The 22017-nt window shown below is 37.1% G+C and overlaps 2 protein-coding genes across 5 annotated transcripts in view; one reads left to right on the top strand and one right to left on the bottom strand.

Moving 5' to 3' along the window:
• chmp4bb (charged multivesicular body protein 4Bb) overlaps nt 1-871 on the bottom strand; it is a 3535-nt gene extending 2664 nt beyond the window's left edge. The window contains exon 1 of the mRNA XM_016252536.1: nt 547-871. Coding sequence (XP_016108022.1) covers nt 547-730 — 184 coding nt within the window. The 5' untranslated portion in view covers nt 731-871. The remainder of the gene's footprint in view (nt 1-546) is intronic.
• A 4677-nt stretch (nt 872-5548) lies between these two features.
• pabpc1l (poly(A) binding protein, cytoplasmic 1-like) lies at nt 5549-21520 on the top strand. 4 transcript variants are annotated; one of them, XM_016252544.1, is made up of 16 exons: nt 5549-5643; nt 6295-6501; nt 6704-6897; nt 7071-7186; nt 10858-11006; nt 11210-11304; nt 11373-11510; nt 13238-13333; nt 14343-14612; nt 14708-14789; nt 14913-15032; nt 15320-15459; nt 20388-20490; nt 20973-21103; nt 21188-21260; nt 21373-21520. In XM_016252544.1, the coding sequence occupies exons 2-15, from the start codon at nt 6309-6311 to the stop codon at nt 21245-21247; spliced, it is 1887 nt and encodes a 628-aa protein (XP_016108030.1). In that variant the 5' UTR covers nt 5549-5643; nt 6295-6308; the 3' UTR covers nt 21248-21260; nt 21373-21520. The 4 variants fall into 4 exon arrangements, with proteins under 4 accessions (XP_016108030.1, XP_016108028.1, XP_016108031.1 ...); XM_016252542.1 differs by having other exon boundaries at nt 21188-21264; XM_016252545.1 differs by having other exon boundaries at nt 5550-5643; nt 10867-11006; nt 21188-21264.
• Nucleotides 21521-22017: the final 497 nt, after the last annotated feature.

Here is a 22017-nt window from a genome sequence, read left to right as displayed (position 1 = left end):
ATATATATATATATACATACATATACATATACATATATATACATACATATACATATATATATATATATATATATATTTATTTATTTATTATACACACTTTTTAAGCTAATCAACAAAGTTAATATTCAAGATTAAGATTGAACCATACACAAACAAGAGATTCCCAGCATGTGGGATGTTTGGTTATGGTAAACAATGCACTCGATTAAGTTCCCTGTCAATGGCTGTTATTTCACAACACGCCACATGACACTAATCAGACGCAAGTAAGTGATATGAAACGCAATCCTTTATTTAGCCCAACTCTTGGATTTAGTTCCTTGACAGCAAGGATTTTAATTTTCGTATCCTACCTGGCATGTGTGTTATATTAATACAGTGACTTGATAGTTTCGATTATCAGTGAGTTTAAGGCAAGTGTCGCGTGGGTGTAGCTACCTTACTAACAACACTGAAACCGACGAGAGAAGAGAGCAGCTTTCTTTTAAAAGTTATTTAAGACACCTATGGTCCTTATCACACGGAGGCTCGGTTTTAAATACATACCTCGTTTGTTTTTCGTGCCGTTTTTCTTTGCTGTCAATAGTTCCGCATCAATCTTTTGCTCTAAGAACTCTTGTTTCTTGGCTAACATCTCTTCTGTCTCGCGGAGTTTCTGGATCGCTTCTTGTGGGCTTGGGCCTTTGCCTCCTTTCCCCCCACCGCCAAACAGTTTGCCGAATACGGACATATTGTTTTGTATTTTGCGAAACTAAAAAAATCCCTCCGAGTCGGCTTGTCTCTAGACACCACTGATCACAAGCCCAGTCGCTGTTCCGTGTTCAGCTGCTGATTGTCTTACTTCCGCCTTCAGGCCCGCTGACGTCACGGGACGCGTCACGCTCATGCACCTATCAACGCCGCTACCTAAATGTGACTGTTTGAGAGAGACGGGGCATAGAGGACCTACAATAATGGACAGTATTTGAAAAATAATGTGTTTTTTGAACATTAAAGCATGTCAACATTCTGTTACACCAAATACACAAAATAATGATCTTTAAAAAAGCATCATATGACCCCTTTAAAAGAAATGGAGTTGTTAAAAAAGTCTTTAGTGTTAATTAATAACAAAAAGAATAATGACATTTTGTTAAATTTTATGGAGAAATTCTTTGAAAAATAATGTCCCCGCTATGCTTTTCAACTCATTTGTATACTAAATGTGTCTCTAGGGAAAAGGAAGAAATATCTGTTTTATTTTATTTATTTATTTTTATAATTTGTATTTATTTATTTATTTTTGTTCTTATAAGTTGTATGATTGTAATAAAGTGAATAGGTTGTGTTGTATCTATATGTTAAAATCTGTTTGAAGCAATAAATGAAAGCAAAAAAACCTATCAATGCCGCGTCTATCAAAATGATCCATAATTGTTATCCGGTAAATTATAAACTTGCTAAATTTAACAATAGTATTTCACCCAATTGCTCCTTTTGCCTTCAGTCTGAAGAAACAATCAATCATCTGTTTTGGGACTGTGCTTATTCTAAAGTGTTCTGGGTTGACTTTTCCAATTGTGTTAATAAATATTTATATCCAAACTTTTGTATAACCCCCAACATTTAGTTTTTTGGTTACTCTTTGAATTTAGACCCTTCTCACTGTAAATATATTATTAATCTATTGCTATATCTTGCTAAATTTTACATTCATAAGTGTACATTTTCAAAGAAAACTCCCTACTTTTTTATTTTCAGGAAAGATTTTGATGTGTATGTAAACTCTTTAAGAAACTCTAATAATTCTATTGCATGTAAGACTCTTTCATAGTGTAAGTCTTATAAGCTAAACTAGTATGCTTTGGAGTATTGTTTGTAACCCGTATTGTCTTTTGTTCTTACTTGTCTTTGTAATTGTATTTGCTGTTCTTCAATTGCATAATAAAAAAAACAAAAAAAAACCTATCAACGCCGCAGCTGCTGAGCAGTAAAACTACAACTCATGACCAAACTAATGATTTAACACTTTTGTTTGATTATTTAGGCCACCCTTTTTAAACTCCAGATCTAGTTCGCGTTTTCTTTAGTGCCATAGAAAACTATTTAAGGAAACATTTGGTTTCACAAGAAAGAGTCCTTGGCCAAATTTAGGTCATGATCTAGTAGTTAATGAAGAATGAAGATATTCATGTTTAAGTGCAACTATTTAATAGAAAGCATATTTAAATATTGAAATAAATAAATAAATAACTCAAAATACAGCAAACAAGAATATTCAGCTAACTGCAGTTCCGCAGTTCATTTCTATGAATTATGGCATTAGCTTATCACAATCATTCATTGATGTGTATGAATTTGTTATACTGAAATTATCTATAGACATCTTTTTAATAAATTTCATGTTGTAATGTTTGCCAGAGAGTATCATGGACCTTTGTAAGATTGTTCAGTACCACTGTGTCTGAGTGATTATGCAGGAGGTATGATCTCTGACTTTTTGTGTGGGTACAGTGTGGGCAGTGGCGTAACTTTGCTTTGAAATGTGGTGGGGACACCGCGCGACTCGTTTTGCTAGTTTTTTATTTAATAACCTAATTTACTTGGGGACTGGGTTTAGAGTTGAACAAACGTAATTTTTGCTTTTCAAAAATACATCGATGTACCAGGGGCAGCGCCAGAGAATTTTGAACGCAGGTGCTGAGGGGGTGCTAGATCACTGACAGAGGGAGCTGGACAATTCAGGGCTCCAGGCTCATTCTTCACACTGGTCGCTCTTTTGCCATTAACTTTCTCAGTTGGTTGCAGGAGCATGTTTTTTTTTGCGGGTGACGCTGTCAAATCACTAGCCAATTTGGCGGGTTACTTTTCGTAAGTTATGTTCACTCATTTATTTCTTGGGGAAGTTCATGCAGGCCAAATCTGCGCAGGTTTAGCGCAAATACTGAACTCGTGAGACATCATGACATTATCGAGTATATTGCAAAAGCTACACAAAACACACCTACAGAGGCGTGCATACGCGACGTGATAAAGTCTGGTTAGAGTAGACCAACACAGGCTTTAGTGCGCGTGCGCTTTTAGAGTGGTTCTTTCACTGCATGATTCAGTCTATTAATATGCATTAAGAACGATCACATAATTCAAGATAAGGAGGCAGAAAATGGATAGTTAATCAATATCACACGAATTTTTCTTAAAAAATCAGCATGGTTACAAATGTGATATTTATTTTATACAACAGTTCAATAAACAATAAGTTAATATCAAGAGACTTACGTTTTAGACACCATATTGGCGGTTTTTGCGCTATTTCGCCAACAAAAAAATATTTCAGCCACATGCAGCACTGTTTTGTTTCACTGAGCAACATGAGGTTGTTTCGTTCCTGAAGGAATCAACGTTTAAATGATTCGGTTCAGTCGCAATGACTCACTTAACAGTGACTTGCTGCCACCTACTGGCGGTTTTAATTTCACATTTAAAGTATCTTTTCATTTTTTAAATAATTTCAAATATCAGTATTCAACATTTCATGTTTTAAATATCAAAACATTTCTTATGCATTTGTAACTGCAGGTTAAAGCATTCCATGTCCCTCTAAGCTGCATTAACGTGTAAACACATGTAAATACCACTTCATATGCAACTTCTGCAAAGATTAATTTTATTGATACTGATTTAATTTTAGTAACAGCCTAAATGTATTATTATTATAATTGACTGATTAAATGTAAGAATTTGACTCAAAAGATGATGCACACTTTTAGAAAAAAATGGCTTTATAAAGGTAAGAATGCCCATAAAAGTTAAAAATCTATTTAAACTTATTGGAAAATATTAATTTCTATCACTGCTGTGAACTGACCACACAGAATATGAAGAATATCAAAAACTTTAGGAGTCAGCTGTCCACGGTAGTCCTTAAGATATCAGCACAATAACACACTCAGCAAAATATCGTCTAATTATCTTTATCGATAAAATCACAGAAAATATTGAGATATTAGTTTGGTCAATATCGCACACCCTTAGTACTGACAAAATGATTTGCAACGGTCGCTTTGTCACGCCCAGTGTAGACGGCCTCAAACTGTTGGTGTATTTCTGTCTTTTTTTTCGGCTAGTAGAAGTTATGAATGGCCGGTAACTTAAAAATTTAGTAGCCAAGTTGTCTGGTGAGTGAAAAAGTTAATTTCAATCCCTGTTTATAGTTATATGGAAACGAAAGTAGTTAACATTCAACCCGTTCGTTTTCATCAGCTGTATTATTTGTGATTTGAATTTTGTGAACGGGAGTTCCTCTTTTGCCATGTTATAAACCGGGCTTCAGATGCTTTCACTTTCGATTTCACGATCTTGTCAGGTTTTACAATAAAATAAAATTGTCTGTTTTGCTTACATCTATACATCTTTCACCTATTTTTTTATCACCCCAATTAGATTATGAAGAATGATTTGTTGATCTTGTTTTCCCTTTAATACATACCTTCCGCAATATATTTTTCAATTACTTTTAAAAAGTGGTAGGGACAATATCGACCCTGGCAAAAAGTGGTGGGGACACCCGTCCCACCTGCAAATTACGCCTATGAGTGTGGGTACACGACTGTATTTAGAGAACAGGATGTGGCTTTGTTCCAGATCAGTATTACAAGAGTGCCACACTTTCAAAGTGTGTGCGAGACCTCTTTCATTTTCAGTAACCTACATATTCTGCTGGTAAAAGTTGTACAGGCCATTATTTCGCGGTTTTTTTTCTTTTACTTTTAGTATCATTTTTGTGTTTCAATAAATAAATAAATAAGATGAAAGATTAATTTGCCTTTTTCTTGACTTTTTTGGGAAAAAAGAAGCGAGAAATACTGAAATTGTACAGTTTGTTACTCTATGTTGCATCCACACATTTCATCACAGTACACTGTTCACTGACACTCCATTTGCACTTCCTGTTTCTCACCCTGCATATTGTTTATATAGTGTGTATATTATGTGTTTTGGTATGTTTAAATGTATTATTATTTATTTTGTTACCTACACTTGTTTATATGATGTGTGTGGAAACTGTCAACATGATGCTACTGCTGCATGATGCCTGCATTTTCACCCAGCATTACACTTTTTCACCACTAGAAGACCACCAATAGGTTGCATAGGATTTATGAAATGCATGGAAAGATGATCAGAAAGTCCAAAAACCGAAAGACGGTGCTAAATACAGCAGTCAACATTTGAAGTGGATCAGAACAGTTAATCAAAGTTGTCCTAAGGCAAGAAGAGGTTTTAGGACAACTTTGATGAAAGGTTTTGATCCACTTCAAATGTTGACTGCTGTATATCGATATTGCGATATTGATCGTCGGCTACTACAGCACAATAACAACATCCTTGTTCGCCGTATTTGAATTTTGATCGTACATAGCTAGTGATTTAAATAATCTATGGACGGTGTGAGTTCACATGCAGGAACTATTTTCTTTCGCGGAACAACACGGAAAGGCAATTCTTCTCACAGATGGATTTTAATTGATACACAATGGAGCGCGCTACAAATGACAGGTGTTCCTCGGTAATAATTAAAGTCACACAAAAACAGTCCCAAAGGGGTGGAGCCCGCTTGCAGCTACACTGAAGGATATGCTTCTGTGCTCCACATTACACCAGGTAACTGTAACTAACATTGTTTCCTCAGATGGGGTTCTTGTTTTAATAATGAACTTTTAAGTTGGCTATTTTAACTTTTTGCCTATCCGCCACAGTTGCTGGCGAAGGATTCGCAGATATGGTCTTTTCATATAGGCCTATATAAATAACCCAAGTGAAACTGAACACGGAGCATCAAATCATGTTTTGTTCTTTTTAGCGTTTTAATAATTTTAACTGAAAAGTAATCTTAGAGAGGTCGAGGGCATTCCTGTAGCCTTTAATCGGCTAAGTTACAGGAATCCGTGTACTTGTGCTCCTACCAATCTTACAATTGTTTCCTAACACTTCACAGTAAGATTCCATTGTTAACACAGTGAACTACATTAGTTAACAAGCAACAACAATGAAAAATACTTCCAAAGTATTTAGTTGTCATAGTTAATATTAATTTCAACGTTTACTAATACATATTAAAATCAAAAGTTGCATCTGTTAATTTTATTTAATGGACGTGAACTAACAATTAACAGTTGTACTTTTATCAATTAGAAAAAATGTAACCAGTGATTTCCTCATTGTTAAAGTGTTACCAAATTTGTTGATTAAAAGAGCCTTGATAGTGGGGACAAAAGAATAATGTTTTTCTGATCATAAGGTGCTGTTTTGCAGAGTGCGTCTGAAGGATGAATAGCAGTGGACCAGCATACCCGTTAGCCTCTCTCTATGTCGGTGACCTTCATCCTGATGTCACTGAGGCCATGCTGTACCAGAAGTTTTCTCCTGCTGGGCAGATCATGTCCATCCGTGTGTGCCGAGATGTCATTACACGGAGATCCCTCGGATATGCTTACATTAACTTCCAGCAGCCTGCTGATGGTGAGCACACTCTTACTAGGGTGTTGAGAATGCTCTTTAATTGCAGCTCGGTTCTGGAATTTAGCAAACAAGAACTGCGATTTGAATTTAGTGTATTTCGGATGAAATGCATTAATAATAATGTATTACCCAAACTAATCGCCACTTTTAGTGATTCAAGCACTTCTCTAAATAGTAAATCTCACTTTTCTCCACATTAAAGCGGAATGTGCCCTTGACACCATGAACTATGAAGTCATCAAGGGTCGTCCAATCAGGATCATGTGGTCACAGCGAGATCCAGGTCTGAGAAAGTCTGGTGTGGGAAACATCTTCATCAAGAACATGGATGAGTCTATTGACAACAAGGCTCTCTATGACACCTTTTCTGCCTTTGGTAACATCTTGTCATGTAAGGTACATCCTTTTTCATTACTGTGTGTTTTAAATGATTATTAAAGGCAGCTTAATCTGCAAGTTGATTGAAATAATTTACAAACAATGTAGTCTCTCGTTGCCAGACCTTCAGACTGACAGCGGCGTGACGGCTGAGACTACAAACAATGTAACTAATGCGTTTTTCATCCTAGGTGGTTTGTGATGAGAATGGCTCAAAAGGTTATGGGTTTGTGCACTTTGAGACTCAAGAAGCAGCCAACAGAGCCATTGAGACCATGAACGGCATGCTTCTGAATGACCGGAAAGTGTAAGTATTGACACCAGTGGTTCTCAAGCAGGGAGCTAGGGAAAAACTAGGGGTCTCGGCGCAAACACAAAATCAAGATCTTTTTATTTTTCCTCCGTAACTATTGTTTTTGTTAAAGAACATACCGTTCAGTCAGGACCACTCTGGCAGTAAAACACAGTTTTTTGATTACACACAATATTTGGTTTGGCGGTATGGTTCCGTATGGGGGTTCAGCAAAAACAATATAAAACTTAGCTGCCTGTAATGACCCCCCGGAACCATCAGCATGACATAAATATAATGAAAGTAGGACTGCTTGGGAAGCTTGTCTTGTTGTGGCGATCTGAAACGGAAGAAAAGAAACTACGAACAGCCAAGGTGCATGACATAATATATGGAAAAGTGTTCTGATTAGGAGGGTGGGAGGTAGGGTTGAATGTGAGCTTGACTAAGCTGGAGGTGAGTGATGGTGCCGTGTGTGTGTATATGTGAGTGTGTTATTTATATATATATAACACACACACACAAGTACCTGAGATAGGAGAGTCGCGGAGCTCTGCCTACGTGGCCTGCCTGAACTAACGCTTGCGCTAGATTTCTGTAATATAGAACATAACTTCTGGAATTATGAAATGAATCATTGTTAATTATATAAAATTACTTGACTGTTATTTTAATAAAGGCCTAGCAACAAAAAGTAACAAGCTGCTTTGCCCTCATTAAAACAGGAGTGCCACAATTATCTTAGTGTATGTGGGATATATCAAACATTTTGTTGGGTAACAATGGGCCTTTAAGGAAGGCTGGGCGCTATACCGGTATGAAAGTGACTACCGGTATTATGTTGTTCCATGATATGGATTTTGCTATACCGTGGATACCGTTATATATTCATGAATTCAAATTTTGCATTTATATTGTTTTGTTCAATTTTGAACAAATGACGATAAAGAGTCGAGGCTGAACGTTTTTGTCCTCTGTGTGCAACGCCGTACTACACCGGCATTAGTAATTAAACACACAGAGCATCATAACAGACCAAATTAACAGCGCACAAATCGCCTACTCCAGTGGTTCCCAAACTGAGGGATAGTGTACAGTCAGCAGATTTTGCAAAAGAAACCTCTGCAGGGTGATAGACCACACTGAGTAATTTTCCAGCTTATCATGCGGCCGCTTGCCTGATAAGTAAATAATAGAAAGCAAAATATTAATTTGACATTTTAATTACCTCAATATGACTCGCAGTACCAGCTTGAGGGCTCCGTTATCAGTTGTAGCAGTTGTGGTTGTATCAATAACAGACCACTAGATGGCGCGATTGAAGAATCAGAGTTGTATTGCAGGGAGCCATGTAGAAATATAAATGAACGATGTATGCCTCTGCTCTAAGCATGTAAGTTACAAGTTTGTGAAAGGACTTCCAGTGCCAGGTAAACGTAAAGCAGATTATGAATATACTTAAGGTTCACAAATACCAAAACAGCGTGTCTACACCAGACGCGAGCGGCGCTATGTGACAAAAGCAAATAGAACCCAGTGATGTTCTCTGCTGTGGATGCGACGTGACAAATCCGGGAGTAAACTGATGCTGCCTTCTATTTCTGACGAACTCCAGCGCTCTGACACAGAACAATTTCAAATATTCGTGAGATCCAGCTTATCATGCGGCCGCTTGCCTGATAAGTAAATAATAGAAAGCAAAATATTAATTTGACATTTTAATTACCTCAATATGACTCGCAGTACCAGCTTGAGGGCTCCGTTATCAGTTGTAGCAGTTGTGGTTGTATCAATAACAGACCACTAGATGGCGCGATTGAAGAATCAGAGTTGTATTGCAGGGAGCCATGTAGAAATATAAATGAACGATGTATGGCTCTGCTCTAAGCATGTAAGTTACAAGTTTGTGAAAGGACTTCCAGTGCCAGGTAAACGTAAAGCAGATTATGAATATACTTAAGGTTCACAAATACCAAAACAGCGTGTCTACACCAGACGCGAGCGGCGCTATGTGACAAAAGCAAATAGAACCCAGTGATGTTCTCTGCTGTGGATGCGACGCGACAAATCCGGGAGTAAACTGATGCTGCCTTCAATTTCTGACGAACTCCAGCGCTCTGACACAGAACAATTTCAAATATTCGTGAGATTTGTGTGAAAATGATCAAATATTAAGCAGCACAAATGCTTACAAGATTGATAATCAGAAATGTTTCTTGAGCAGCAAATCATCATATTAGAATGATTTCTGAAGGATTATGTGACACTGGAGTAATGATGCTGAAAACTCCGCTTTGATCACAGGAATACAGTAGCCTATCAGTTAAAACATTCAAATAGATAATTTAAATTTACAATATTAGTGTTTACTGTATTTTTGGTAAATAAATGTAGCCTTGGTGGCCATAAGAGACTTTCCCAAAAAAAAAAAAAAAAAAGGGGGTGAAGGGGGCCTTGAAAATATTTTTATCTACAAAAGGGGGCCCGGCAGAAAAAGTTTGGGAACCACTGGCCTACTCGAACACAATATTTAATTTAATTCATACAGGCCTACCTCATGTTGCACGTTTGCACTTTTTGAGAAAAAAAATGGCACAATACAAAAAAAAAAGACTTCAGGTCTATGTCTCAATTTTTCACGTTATAGAAGGCTAAAATATTTTGCCTGTAATTTCTCATATCGAAATATAATATCGATATCGCCTGGACCGTGTAAAATATTGTGATTTGTACAATTTTCTAAATATAATTTCATTTTCCACACACCCCTTTTGTGACCCATCAAATTTGTTGGACTACTTTGTTTGAAAACTCCTGCTCTTCATAACATCAGGAGTCACATTTAAAAAAAAAAAAAAAAAAGGGGGTGAAGGGGGCCTTGAAAATATTTTTATCTACAAAAGGGGGCCCGGCAGAAAAAGTTTGGGAACCACTGGCCTACTCGAACACAATATTTAATTTAATTCATACAGGCCTACCTCATGTTGCACGTTTGCACTTTTTGAGAAAAAAAATGGCACAATACAAAAAAAAAAAGACTTCAGGTCTATGTCTCAATTTTTCACGTTATAGAAGGCTAAAATATTTTGCCTGTAATTTCTCATATCGAAATATAATATCGATATCGCCTGGACAGTGTAAAATATTGTGATTTATGAATTTTAGCTCATATCGCCCACCCCTACCTTGGAGGGGAAAAAAGTCGAAAACCGCTTTTATATGCATTTAGTTTTTTATTTGTGCTTTTGTTTTGTCCTTGTCAGCAATCCATGTTTTCTATATTAAAAAAATAAAATTAATACACCTTTATTTCTATTATAGAATTAACCTTCATAGTGTTTTCTAATTTGGCTTACTACTACTTCCTCATCCTCTCCATGATCTTTTTCCACCAACCAGGGGTGAAAAAACATGGTCCACTTAGGAAGCGAAGTAATTTGACATTATTCAAAGTAAGGACAAAACGCTATGCTAGTTCTACCATTCCTATTTGTATATTTATGGACAGATGTATATGTATTTGTGTGTATATGTTTATCTTTTATTATTATTTGGTATAGTATTGAATGTTTTTATATTTCTTGAGTATTTTGTATTTGCTTTTTCTTGCAAGTTTTGTTTTGATGTACTTACTGCAATAATTCAATCTCAGTATTGCTATGCACAAGTAAATAAACTTTAATCAGCATTTGCAGTTTTGTAGGGCATTTTAAGTCTCGTAAGGAGCGTGAGGCAGCGTTGGGAGCTAAAGCCATGGAGTTCACCAATGTGTATATTAAGAACTTCGGTGAAGATATTGACAGTGAGAAACTGAAGGGCATCTTCTCTGAATTTGGTAAGCAGGTTCATATAGGAATGTTTTTCTTTTCTTTTTTCCCCGTCTAAAGACATTAATTGGAAATGTACTGTTAAATATGCAAATGCACTAAACGTATCAGCAGGGGGTTTTAAACTTTGATTTAAGATATAATTAATCAGCAAGCACTTTTCATTAGGAGTATTGATTTTGCTTCTTTTAAAGCTGCCTCTGGTTCACAGGTAAGACCCTTAGCGTGTGTGTGATGACGGATGAAAGGGGATGCTCTCGTGGCTTTGGATTTGTCAACTTTGAAAACCACGGAGATGCCAGGAGGGTAAGAAAACCAATTGTGTAGTATGTGTGAGTAGATATGGAGACTGAAGTCTTTTCTCTCTGTGGTAGGCGGTAACTGAAATGAACGGGGAAGAGCTTAATGGCAGAGTCCTTTATGTGGGCAGAGCTCAGAAAAGACTGGAGAGGCAGGGAGAACTCAAGCGCAAGTTTGAGCAAATAAAGCAGGAGCGCATACAACGCTACCAGGTACATGCACATATGCTAACCTGCAGTGTTGGGTAAGTTACTCAAAAAAAGTAATGCACTATAAATTACTAATTACGACTTTAAAATTGTAATTTGATTACATTACTGATTACTACATTTTAAAAAGTAGGCTAATCAGATTACTAATTACATTCGTTACTTTCAAGTTTTTTACTTCAAGTTATCAAACCTAAAAAATACACTACAAAGTGAAACTCAGTTCTTTCATTAATTTAATATTGACTGAAAAATTACGTATTTGTATACTCGCAATATCACCTTTTTTTTTTTTTGCTTTTGTAAAATAAAGAAAACAAATAGGGTGTGCTTTCTGCATTCTCAGTCTCCGCAAACATCTTCCTTAAGTCACTAAAATGAGCGAAAATGACATGATATATCTAAAGAGAGCTTGAAGTGTCTTTTTTTTTTTGAAGTAATGTCGAAAACAAATATTCTCTGATAAAATAATTCATGTGACACCAATGTGAGGTACAGGCTATGTCCACACGTACACGGGTATTTTTATAAACTGAGTTTTTCCTTCCGTTTTTAAAAAAAATCTCCATCCACATGAAAACGTAAACGCATGCTATGAAGCACTGTCAAGAGCATGCCAAACCAACAGGTGGCGATATAATCTCAACCGTAAAGCCATGTTGGCCAATCAGAAGCCTGAAAAAGTCTCCAGTAGGTGGAGAGAACCGCGCAGGCGCCGATGTCAGAAGCCAAAAACTGCGATTTCGCTGTCTACGCGATAACACTGCAACTGGAGTTTTTGAAAATCTTCACCCTGGTAGGCATTTTCATATAAATGTTCGGTTTCAGTGAACTGGTGCTGCGTTTACATGTGGACGAACGGCCTAACCACGTTCGTGTGGATGGGGCCACAGTCTTTCCCGTTTGAGCTCACCTATAATGTGATCACACTGACTCGCATCATGCACTATAAGATAAACATCCATGCCAAACCAGGCTTGAGATGTGCATACATGTAACTGTCCACTTCACCTCCGTAAACAAAGAAAGATTCAAGTTAATCTCGGCTACTTTTAGTTTTTGGAAGAAGATGCGCTGTGAGGAATAAGCCTTGAATTTACCTCAAGAATGCGATGCAATGCAGCTTAATCCAGCAGAGGATCTCATTCTGATGAGTCATTAATTTTGACTAATATTAGTGTTACTGTGACAAACTTGTACACATTAACTTGTTGAACTTTTCCCAAACTATAATGCCAGACTAAAATATGTGAAATCGAATGCAACATTTTGAAATATGATAGGCAACCTTTCATTGCATCTAAATGTTGTAGGACTCGTCTGCATTTTAGCCCGCAATCTCCAGTGATCTATTAAAGGGGATACTGATGCGCAAAACATGATTACTTCATATTTTTAACACTGCATTTGTAACTTAAGTAACACAATTTTATTGACATTAGTAACTAATCAAATTACATCAATTTAAAATGTAATGCATTACTCCGTTACCAGGAAAAGTAATTGGAATACATTAACACGTTACTGTGTAACGCATTATACCTAACTCTGCTTACCTGTATGGCAACTTGTATAAATCTGCAAGCACGGCCAAAATTCAGTATCATCCTAATCATTTGAGAAGGATTTGCATATGCTCAAGCTCAACTGTATGTTGATTTTTTTTTTTTAAATTATTATATATTTTTTTCAGGAATGTTTTAATGCGTGCATTGTTTCTTTGATTTTAGGGAGTAAATCTCTATGTAAAAAATCTAGATGACAGCATTGATGATGAGAAGCTGAGGAAAGAGTTTGCTCCTTATGGAACCATCACCAGTGCAAAGGTAATGTAAAGTGCAACAGAATACACAACTTAATAAATAACGTCAATGCTAACAGGACTACAAAATATAATAAAAAATGAATCACAAGTTTGATAGGAGTAGAATATAAAATTTGTAAAATCAGGAATTAGTTGCGAGTGTGTGTGATGTCAGTTGTATAGTCATAATTTTTTTCCTGCTTTAGGGTCATCTCATATATATATATATATATATATTTTTTTTTTTTGTAACTTTTATAAAATTCATTTGGGTCACTTTTATTTTGTAAAAACTGAAATTTTTTATTAATTTGGAAAAATTACATTTTCAAATGGCTATTTAGCCATTTATTTTAGCAACATTTTAACACACTTTTCATCATCCAGCCATCCATCTTTAATAGACTCCCCTTTTTTCCCCCTCTCATTGTCAGTTGTATAGTCATAATTTTTTTCCTGCTTTAGGGTCATCTCATATATATATATATATATATATATATATATATTTTTTTTTTTGTAACTTTTATAAAATTCATTTGGGTCACTTTTATTTTGTAAAAACTGAAATTTTTTATTAATTTGGAAAAATTACATTTTCAAATGGCTATTTAGCCATTTATTTTAGCAACATTTTAACACACTTTTCATCATCCAGCCATCCATCTTTAATAAACTCCCCTTTTTCCCCCCTCTCATTATAGAACCTGTTTCACCCGTGATCATTATCTTAAACTAAAACCATAAACTTTAGTTACTTGAAATAAAATTAAACTTAATGTATGTAATCAAAATTAAAGTGAATAAACTACACTTTAAAAACTTTTTTTTTACTAAATCTGAAATAAATACAAATTTAAAAATACTGATAAATCTGAATGATACTAAAATAATGCTGGTTTTGCCTAAAAATATTACATGAAAATAGTAGGTCTTATTGATAAAAATGAAAATTCTCACATTTGTTTGTGCAATCTTAAGGTGAGATAATTTGAATAAAGTATTGCTGCTTATTTTTTTGTATTTTGGGATAGGTGATGACCGATGGAGGCCACAGTAGAGGCTTTGGCTTTGTGTGTTTTTCATCTCCCGAAGAGGCCACTAAGGCAGTGACTGAGATGAATGGCCGTATTGTTAGCACTAAACCACTATATGTGGCTCTTGCCCAGAGAAAAGAGGAGCGAAAGGCAATCCTCACCAATCAGTACATGCAGAGACTAGCCAGCATTCGAGCCATTCCCAGCCCTGCCATACCCACCACCTACCAGCAGAGCTCCGGCTACTACATGACCTCTGTGCCGCAAGTGGGTGGAAGGGTTTATATGCATGTGCGGTTTTGTATGACGATTGCATTATCTGCATTACTTCTGCTGTGAACTATGCATATCTGCATTTCTAGCATCAGGTTCGCTCTTTTTACAACACCGTACCAAACCTGCGGCCTGCGCCACGCTGGACAACTCAAGCTCCTAGGACTCAAGGTAAAGTCACTAATATCATTCAAATACACTTTTTTTTTTTCTTTTCTTTTTTTTGTTAACCCCTCAGTGTGCTTTTGTGTTTTTGTATTTGGATGAGTTAATTTCTGTTGTTGGCTACACTAGCTCCATTCACAGCTCAGTTTGTGAGACAAGCGGTGCCCCGCAGACCCTCCACCATCATCAGCACAGTCCGCCAGGCCTCCACTCAGGTTCCTCATATTGTTAACAACACCCAGCGAATGGGTAAGGCTTTGTGTGTTTAACAAAGTATAAAAACAATGTCAGCAGAAAGTCCTCACAAAAAACATTTGTGTCTGAAGGTGTGCGTTTGTGTATAAGATCTATTTAAAAAAAAAGGATATGGGCCTTAATGCACTGTATCTCTTCTCTCTTAATTACTTTGGTCCATATGTTAAAATGCATGTAATCATATGAGCTGGAGTTGACGGAATTTAGTGTCATCCTGAATGTTCTGTTTTTGGCTGGAATGTGAATCATCTCTTGTTGTACCTGTTTTTCTCTTGACTTAGCCAACATTGGCACACAGACTGCAGGTGGGAGAACTGCAGGAGCGGGAGCTGTAGTCAGAGGAGTCAGTCAATACAAGTACTCGGCAGGTGTCCGAAATGTGCAGCAAGTCATCAATGCTCCAGCTTCTGTCGTTCACCAGGTAACATGCACACTTATCTTTCATTCTGTACTCGAGCTGAACTTGGTTGTGGAGTGGCGCTTGCAGCTTTGCCTTTCGAACCCGATGTCCTGAAACTTCATCCTACCCATCAGATTGTCCTACCAGGGCTTACATCAATTTTGTCAATTTGATCATATGCGGAACAACACATAATTACTGTATTTGCATTACTGTAAGGGTAGGTTTAGGGTTGGGGTAGGTGTAGACTTTAATAAAGCATAATCTGATGGGTAGCATTATTTTGTTTGTTGTTGAACTGTGCAAATCGTCAGAACACTGGAGCTACTTTAGGGACTGTTTGAAGAGAAATGTGAGATTGAGGGTATGGACTGGAACCATAGACTGTAAAAAAAAAAAGATGGACAAGATGTCTCCGTTGCCTTTAACTGTAGAAATTTGAAGCCAAAATGTCCCTAGTATATTGCGCTAATGTCCCGCAAACCCAATCACAAGCTCACAATAATGTTGCCACATCCTGTTTTTATAGCATCCAATAACTGAAAGCAAACCTATTAGAAAAACAAACACTTGAACATACATCAACTTGATAAAAACTACCTAAATGATGGAAACCATCTTAGGGAAAAATGTATAGAAAGTATAATTTAGTATTTTTTTTTAGTTTGGCTTGCATCCCATTAATTTTCTTCAAGAGGACTGGGTTTATGACCTATACTGCAATCGGTGCATTCAAGTCATGTAGGAAAGATCGTATTTACAAGTCGATAGCACATGAATGTCACAGTCGTAATTAAAGGGGTCATATGATGCTGCTAAAAAGAACATTACTAAATTTCATTACACCAAATACACAAAATAATGTAATGAATGAAGTTTAAGGTTAAAAAAAAAAGTGTTTTCCACATACTGTACATTATTGTTTCTCCTCTATGCCCCACCTTTCTGAAACACATCGATTTTTACAAAGCTCATCGGTCTGAAAAAGCGAGGTGTGCTCTGATTGGCCAGCTATCCAGTGCGTTGTGATTGGCCGAATTCCTCAAGCGTGTGATGGAAATGTTACGTCCCTTACCATATTGTGATGCTTGCGGCAACCACATGTGACGACACCGGGCTGGACTCCACTTTGTCCACGGTGAAAGCCGATCCGGCGATCCACAGAGCAAAGTTGAAGTATTTCCTCAGTGACCAGCACAGATCAGCTCTAGGCATGACGAAGCGATATCGTCCTCTTTTGGAAGACCAAACAAAGTAGTTTCGCTTTTACAACGAAGCACACAGCGCCTTCACGACATGGTGGCAGCAACAACAATACTACAGCTAGAATAAAAGTTACGCCTTCTTTCTTTGCGTGAACATTTGGGTGGCGTTATGCAAATCTTCCCACATCGTGACGTAGATATGTGGGGCGTGGAAGAGCGAGCCGTTTTAGGTAGGCGTGGCTGACTCTTAACTTTTATAAAGAATGTCTCTTTGGATTTGAGACTTTAGTCTTTGCAACTTTACGGATCTTCTTTATGCACCAAGAGCTTGTAACACTCCAAAGAGAAAGGAACAATTTAAATCGCATCATATGACCCCTTTAAGAGTGGGGAAACCCAGAATTTTCTTTAAGCTCCGTTTCCGAGTTAGGGGCGTGTCAGTGAGTGTCAGGTTTCATTGGTTGCTGGACAATGTTTCAGACGCCATCTTTTAATTGGCAGCTGGTAAATGCACCAGAAGTTGGTTTGCCATCCGCCATAAAACGTTATTAGAAGAAGAATTGGCTGCTGGGCAAAATGTTTCCCGAAACTCCCATGGTTTCATTGGTTTACAACCACGTGCTCGTAATAAATGTCTCCTGACTGATAGAAGCCAAATGGAGACTGAGCATCATCAGACTCGGAGCACGTGAGAACTCGCTGAGTAAGCTTTTCCTTTCCAAGCGAATACATATTACTAGCAACTGCTGTATTGGAATTGCTCCGTGATGCTTTACACTTGAACCCCTGCCCATGAAGAACTTTATGCAGATCTCTGGTCTGGTGCCTCCATATCAATTTCTTAATAAATTAAGCCGCACTGAGTACTATCTTTCTAGTGGTTTCTACGGGGAAACGTGTAACGTGCAATTTATCGCGTTTCATTCGTATTCTGGGAGCATCTGCTTATGTGTGTGTATATAGTATGCATCATCAATAAGGTGCATATAGAATTCGGTGATGTATTAAAGGGGTCATATAATGTTGCTAAAAATAACATTATTTGGTGTAATGAAATGTTTATGCGGTTTAAAGTAAAAACAAAACAAAAAAAAAACACTTTTCCACATACTGTACATTGTTTCTCCTCTATGCCCCGCCTTTTTGAAACGCATTGATTTTTACAAAGCTCATCGGTCTGAAAAAGCGAGGTGTGCTGTGATTGGCCAGGTATCTAGTGCGTTGTGATTGGCCGAATACCTCAAGCGTGAGACGGAAATGTTACGCCCCTCACATACTGTTGATGCCGTGTCCGGCCGGAGCGACCAGACAAAAACATTAAAACCCATTACAAACGAGGCATTTGTTGCATCCAGTGGGGACATAATTACTGATTATAATGACTTATACTGTCTTTTTACGCCTTGCGTTGCATCGTGCCGCGTAAACATAAAACCCTGTTTGCATTTGTGATCGGAGAAGTGACAAACAAGTAGTGCTACTCCACACTGCCCAAAGCTCGCATTTGAATCATCAGTGGCAAATGATAAAAGAAAACGTACTTACGTGAGTCAGAACTGCATTTTAGTCTAACGTTACTCTCCCAGGATCAGTAAACAGTCCTCCATAAAATGTGCCGGCGATCCACAGCACTAAGTTTGTAGTATTTCCTCAGCGACCAGCACAGATCAGCTCTAGGCATGACGAAGCAGATATCGTCCTCTTTTGGAAGACCAAACTAAGTAGTTTCGCTTTCACAACGAAGCACACAGCATCTTCAGGACGCAGTGGCAACAATACTATAGCGAGAATAAAAGTTACGCCGCCTTTCTTTCCGTGAACATTTGGGTGGTATTATGCAAATCTTCCCACATAGTGAGGTAGATATGGGGGGGGGGCGTGTTCGAACGAGCCGTTTTAGGTAGGTGTGGCTGACTCTTAACTTTTATAAAATCTCTTTGGATTTGAGACTTTAGTCTTTGCAACTTTGCAGATCTTCTTTATGCACCAAGAGCTTGTAACACTCCAAAGAGAAAGGAAAAAATGAAATCTCATCATATGACCCCTTTAAGACTGTGATCCATGAAGTCACGTTGAGGAAAGCAAACAGCCCAGCAAGCACCTCCCTCTTAGGCTTATGACTGATCAAATGCATGAAACTACAAATAAGACTTCATTTGTGCTAATAAGTGCAACAAGCTGGCAGAATAGGTAAAGTTTAAATTTAGGAATAAGATCCAAATTCGCTATTTATCTGCTTATGCAGTAAAATACTGAAACTTAAGACCGAAGTGGCCTTTTATTGATAAACAATGGCATATCCTATACTCGAGAGCCACCTAGTGGCAGAAAAAGACATCACTTTGAATTAACATGCTCTCTAGCTGTGGAGAAACCCATAGCTTATACTTGAGACCCTCTAGAGGTGAACTGAGACATAACAAACAGACAAAACTATAACTGCCAAATACAAACTATCAAGTTTTGCACTGCTTCTAGGAACCTCAAATCATATTTCTGTAGATTTGTGGATCTTTTGTCTGCCTCTGTATGTAATGGTCTTGAGAGAGTGAGGGAAGCAGATGTAATGTGGATGAGGATTGTGTGGAGCTGGGGAACATGAACGGTGACAAAAGGCTAACATGTTGGCTCACTTTCCTTTTGACAAAACTGTCTTTGTTTCACTGTAGTAACGTGTAGATTTCGTAACATTAAAATAAAAGTAGGTTCACATTAAGGATTCAGTGAAAGATCTTGCTAATGTACACTTGTGCGCTTTTTTTATTTTTATTTTTTTTTATTGAATTGAGTTAAGTGAATTGTGCTATAACTCTGGGCTAGAAAACATTTTTTGCAGATGAGGAGATCCCTCTTGTGGCAGATGGAGGCACTGTAGACTCTAAATTTACAAAAGTTGAATATAAAACAAAGGCCCTTGGATGTTTCGGCTTCTGGTGTAATGGTCTCACACGAGTCACGAGAGCAGTCCTGACGTTGGGGGTTGGGAGCTGCAGTGCTGGGGAAGGAGAAACGGATAATAAATAAAAATAAAGAAATCACCTAAATTGGAACAATTCAGTAGGCGGGTCTAGAAGGCGGGTCTAGAAGGGTGCATAATAAGTAGCCATGTGCTACTGGGGCATGACATATGCATATTAAGTAGCCTTGTGCTGCTTAAGAAGGGAGCTGCAGGCTGCTGTCAGAATATAATGTGATTTTAAAATCAGAAAATGTTATTTTACTTGAATGGTCTGAATAGCCTCAAATATTAAAATATAATTGTATTTGTATTTAAAATTGTATCATTTTTTTTTTATTTACAATATAAATTTTACAATTTTTTTTATTTAATTGAATTCTGTCAATTACCTCAAATGTTTTGTTTATACCATATGCATCAATGGCATTCAAGACACTTATTTTAAATTTAAATATATATATTCTAAAATATTAAAAATGTATAATAAAATGAATATATTTCAAATATCTATTACATTATATTTTAAAAAAGTATTGTTATATTTAAATAGTTTAATTGCATGAAATTTATTTAAATTTATGAGGCAGTTTGTTTTTGTAAAACTGCTTTCATACTAATCCTAAATGTTAGTTTTATCAATCTTTTATCAACACAAAAGCCACAAAAACTGACAACTTCATGCACTAGTTTCAGACCATGGCAATGTGATGACACTTAAGAGCATTTAAATAGAGAAATATAACGGTCTTTCTTTTACTGCGTTTTAAAAAAATTTTTTTTTTTAGGTAGTACCGAATACAGAGCCGGTGGTTCATGTGAGAGGTCAGGAGCCCCTTACTGCCTCAATGCTGGCAGCTGCACCCTTAAAAGAGCAGAAACAACTCCTGGGTATGGAATGCACACACACGGTCACTTAAAAGTTAAAGTTGTGAGCAGTTTCAATCATGTTATACCACCTGCTTCTTAAACCAGTGATGGTAACCTAAATTAACAATACTCTTCAGTAGAGGGTGTAGTGCCGACACTTTACAGTGTCTATTTAGTGTAAAGTAGCAGGTAGTTATTGTTAACATGTTATTTCCTCCCTACTCTGTTCACATGGAAGAAGGTTCTTCCGGGTTAAAAATAAGGTTGGTGCATGCACCGGTTAAAAGGTGAGCGCGCGGGAAAAAGTGGGAGTTGTTTGTTAAGGAACGGGGTTGTTGATGTGAGCGGGGTGATGGAAGGAATAAATTGCGTTAACTGAGTAAACGTCGTGTTTATTTAATTTAAGTTATCATATGGCTTCAGAAGGCTTGGAATATAGCACACAATCTATGTTCTACTTCGTAACAGGAGTAAAATTCCCAAACTGTTTGCATCCCATACAGGTGAGCGGCTGTATCCACTTATCCAGGCCTTGCATCCGACTTTTGCGGGAAAGATCACAGGCATGCTGCTGGAGATTGACAACTCTGAACTACTGCACATGCTCGAGTCTCCAGAGTCCATGCACTCCAAGGTTCACCTGCTCAAAACATATACTCGACATTTAGTTTCAAAGATCAGATTTTGTTTGATCACTGCCCTTTTCTGCACCGTTTAGGTTGAAGAGGCTGTAGCGGTGCTTCAGGCTCATCAAGCCAAGGAACTGTCGGCAAAGTGAGGGAGCTTGTAAGGCAGGTAATCTACTTTTATCTTAATATTTGGCCTTAAACGTGTACAATGCCAATTAATAACATATGCAATTGTCACACACAAATGCTGACCAACTTTGTTTAATTTTTGCAGGCATGCTCACTGAAGGTCTGTGAGTTGTTCCAGAGAACGGGGGAAAAGAAAACGGCACTTCAGAGTCATGCTATTTAATGCATGGTTCGCACACTGCAAATGTCCTTTTGCTCTCCACAGTGTTAAGTTTGTTCTGATTTTGTTTATTAAAAAAAATGTAAAGTAAAATGACAAAAAAAAAGGCTAAAATATTTTTTGAAATTTCAGTGTGCAATAAAAATGATCCTGGCTTAATGGACATGCAAAAAGAGTTTTTGATAGTCTTATTCTTATTACAGTGATTTTGAGTTTGTGGCAGGGACACATTTGCAAGGACTTTACAGAGCTTTTATTAAAATAAGCTGTAAGTTAATAAACGTGTGTAATAGATTTTTCAGTTTTGTAGAGCTAAACATAAGCACAACCTGAGATGTACAATCCAGCATAGAAAACTTTTAATTGTATAATGTATGGTTAATGTTTGTGCTGAATATCAAGGTTTTATCATGGTTTTGCATGAATACAATTTAACAATTTCAGTTGTTAAATTTCACTGAAAATATCTGCTGAATTAAATTGAGTGCTGTGGTCTGCTATTAACTTGAGATGCTACTAGAGGAGATATGTAAACATAAACACACTTTTATTTTTATTAATATTGATATG

Source organism: Sinocyclocheilus grahami, unplaced genomic scaffold (assembly GCF_001515645.1).
Source record: "Sinocyclocheilus grahami isolate Dianchi unplaced genomic scaffold, SAMN03320097.WGS_v1.1 scaffold1117.1, whole genome shotgun sequence".
Lineage (NCBI taxonomy): Eukaryota > Metazoa > Chordata > Actinopteri > Cypriniformes > Cyprinidae > Sinocyclocheilus > Sinocyclocheilus grahami.
The sequence above is the reverse complement of the archived record's forward strand: the minus strand, read 5'-3'. Positions and strand labels throughout refer to the sequence as shown.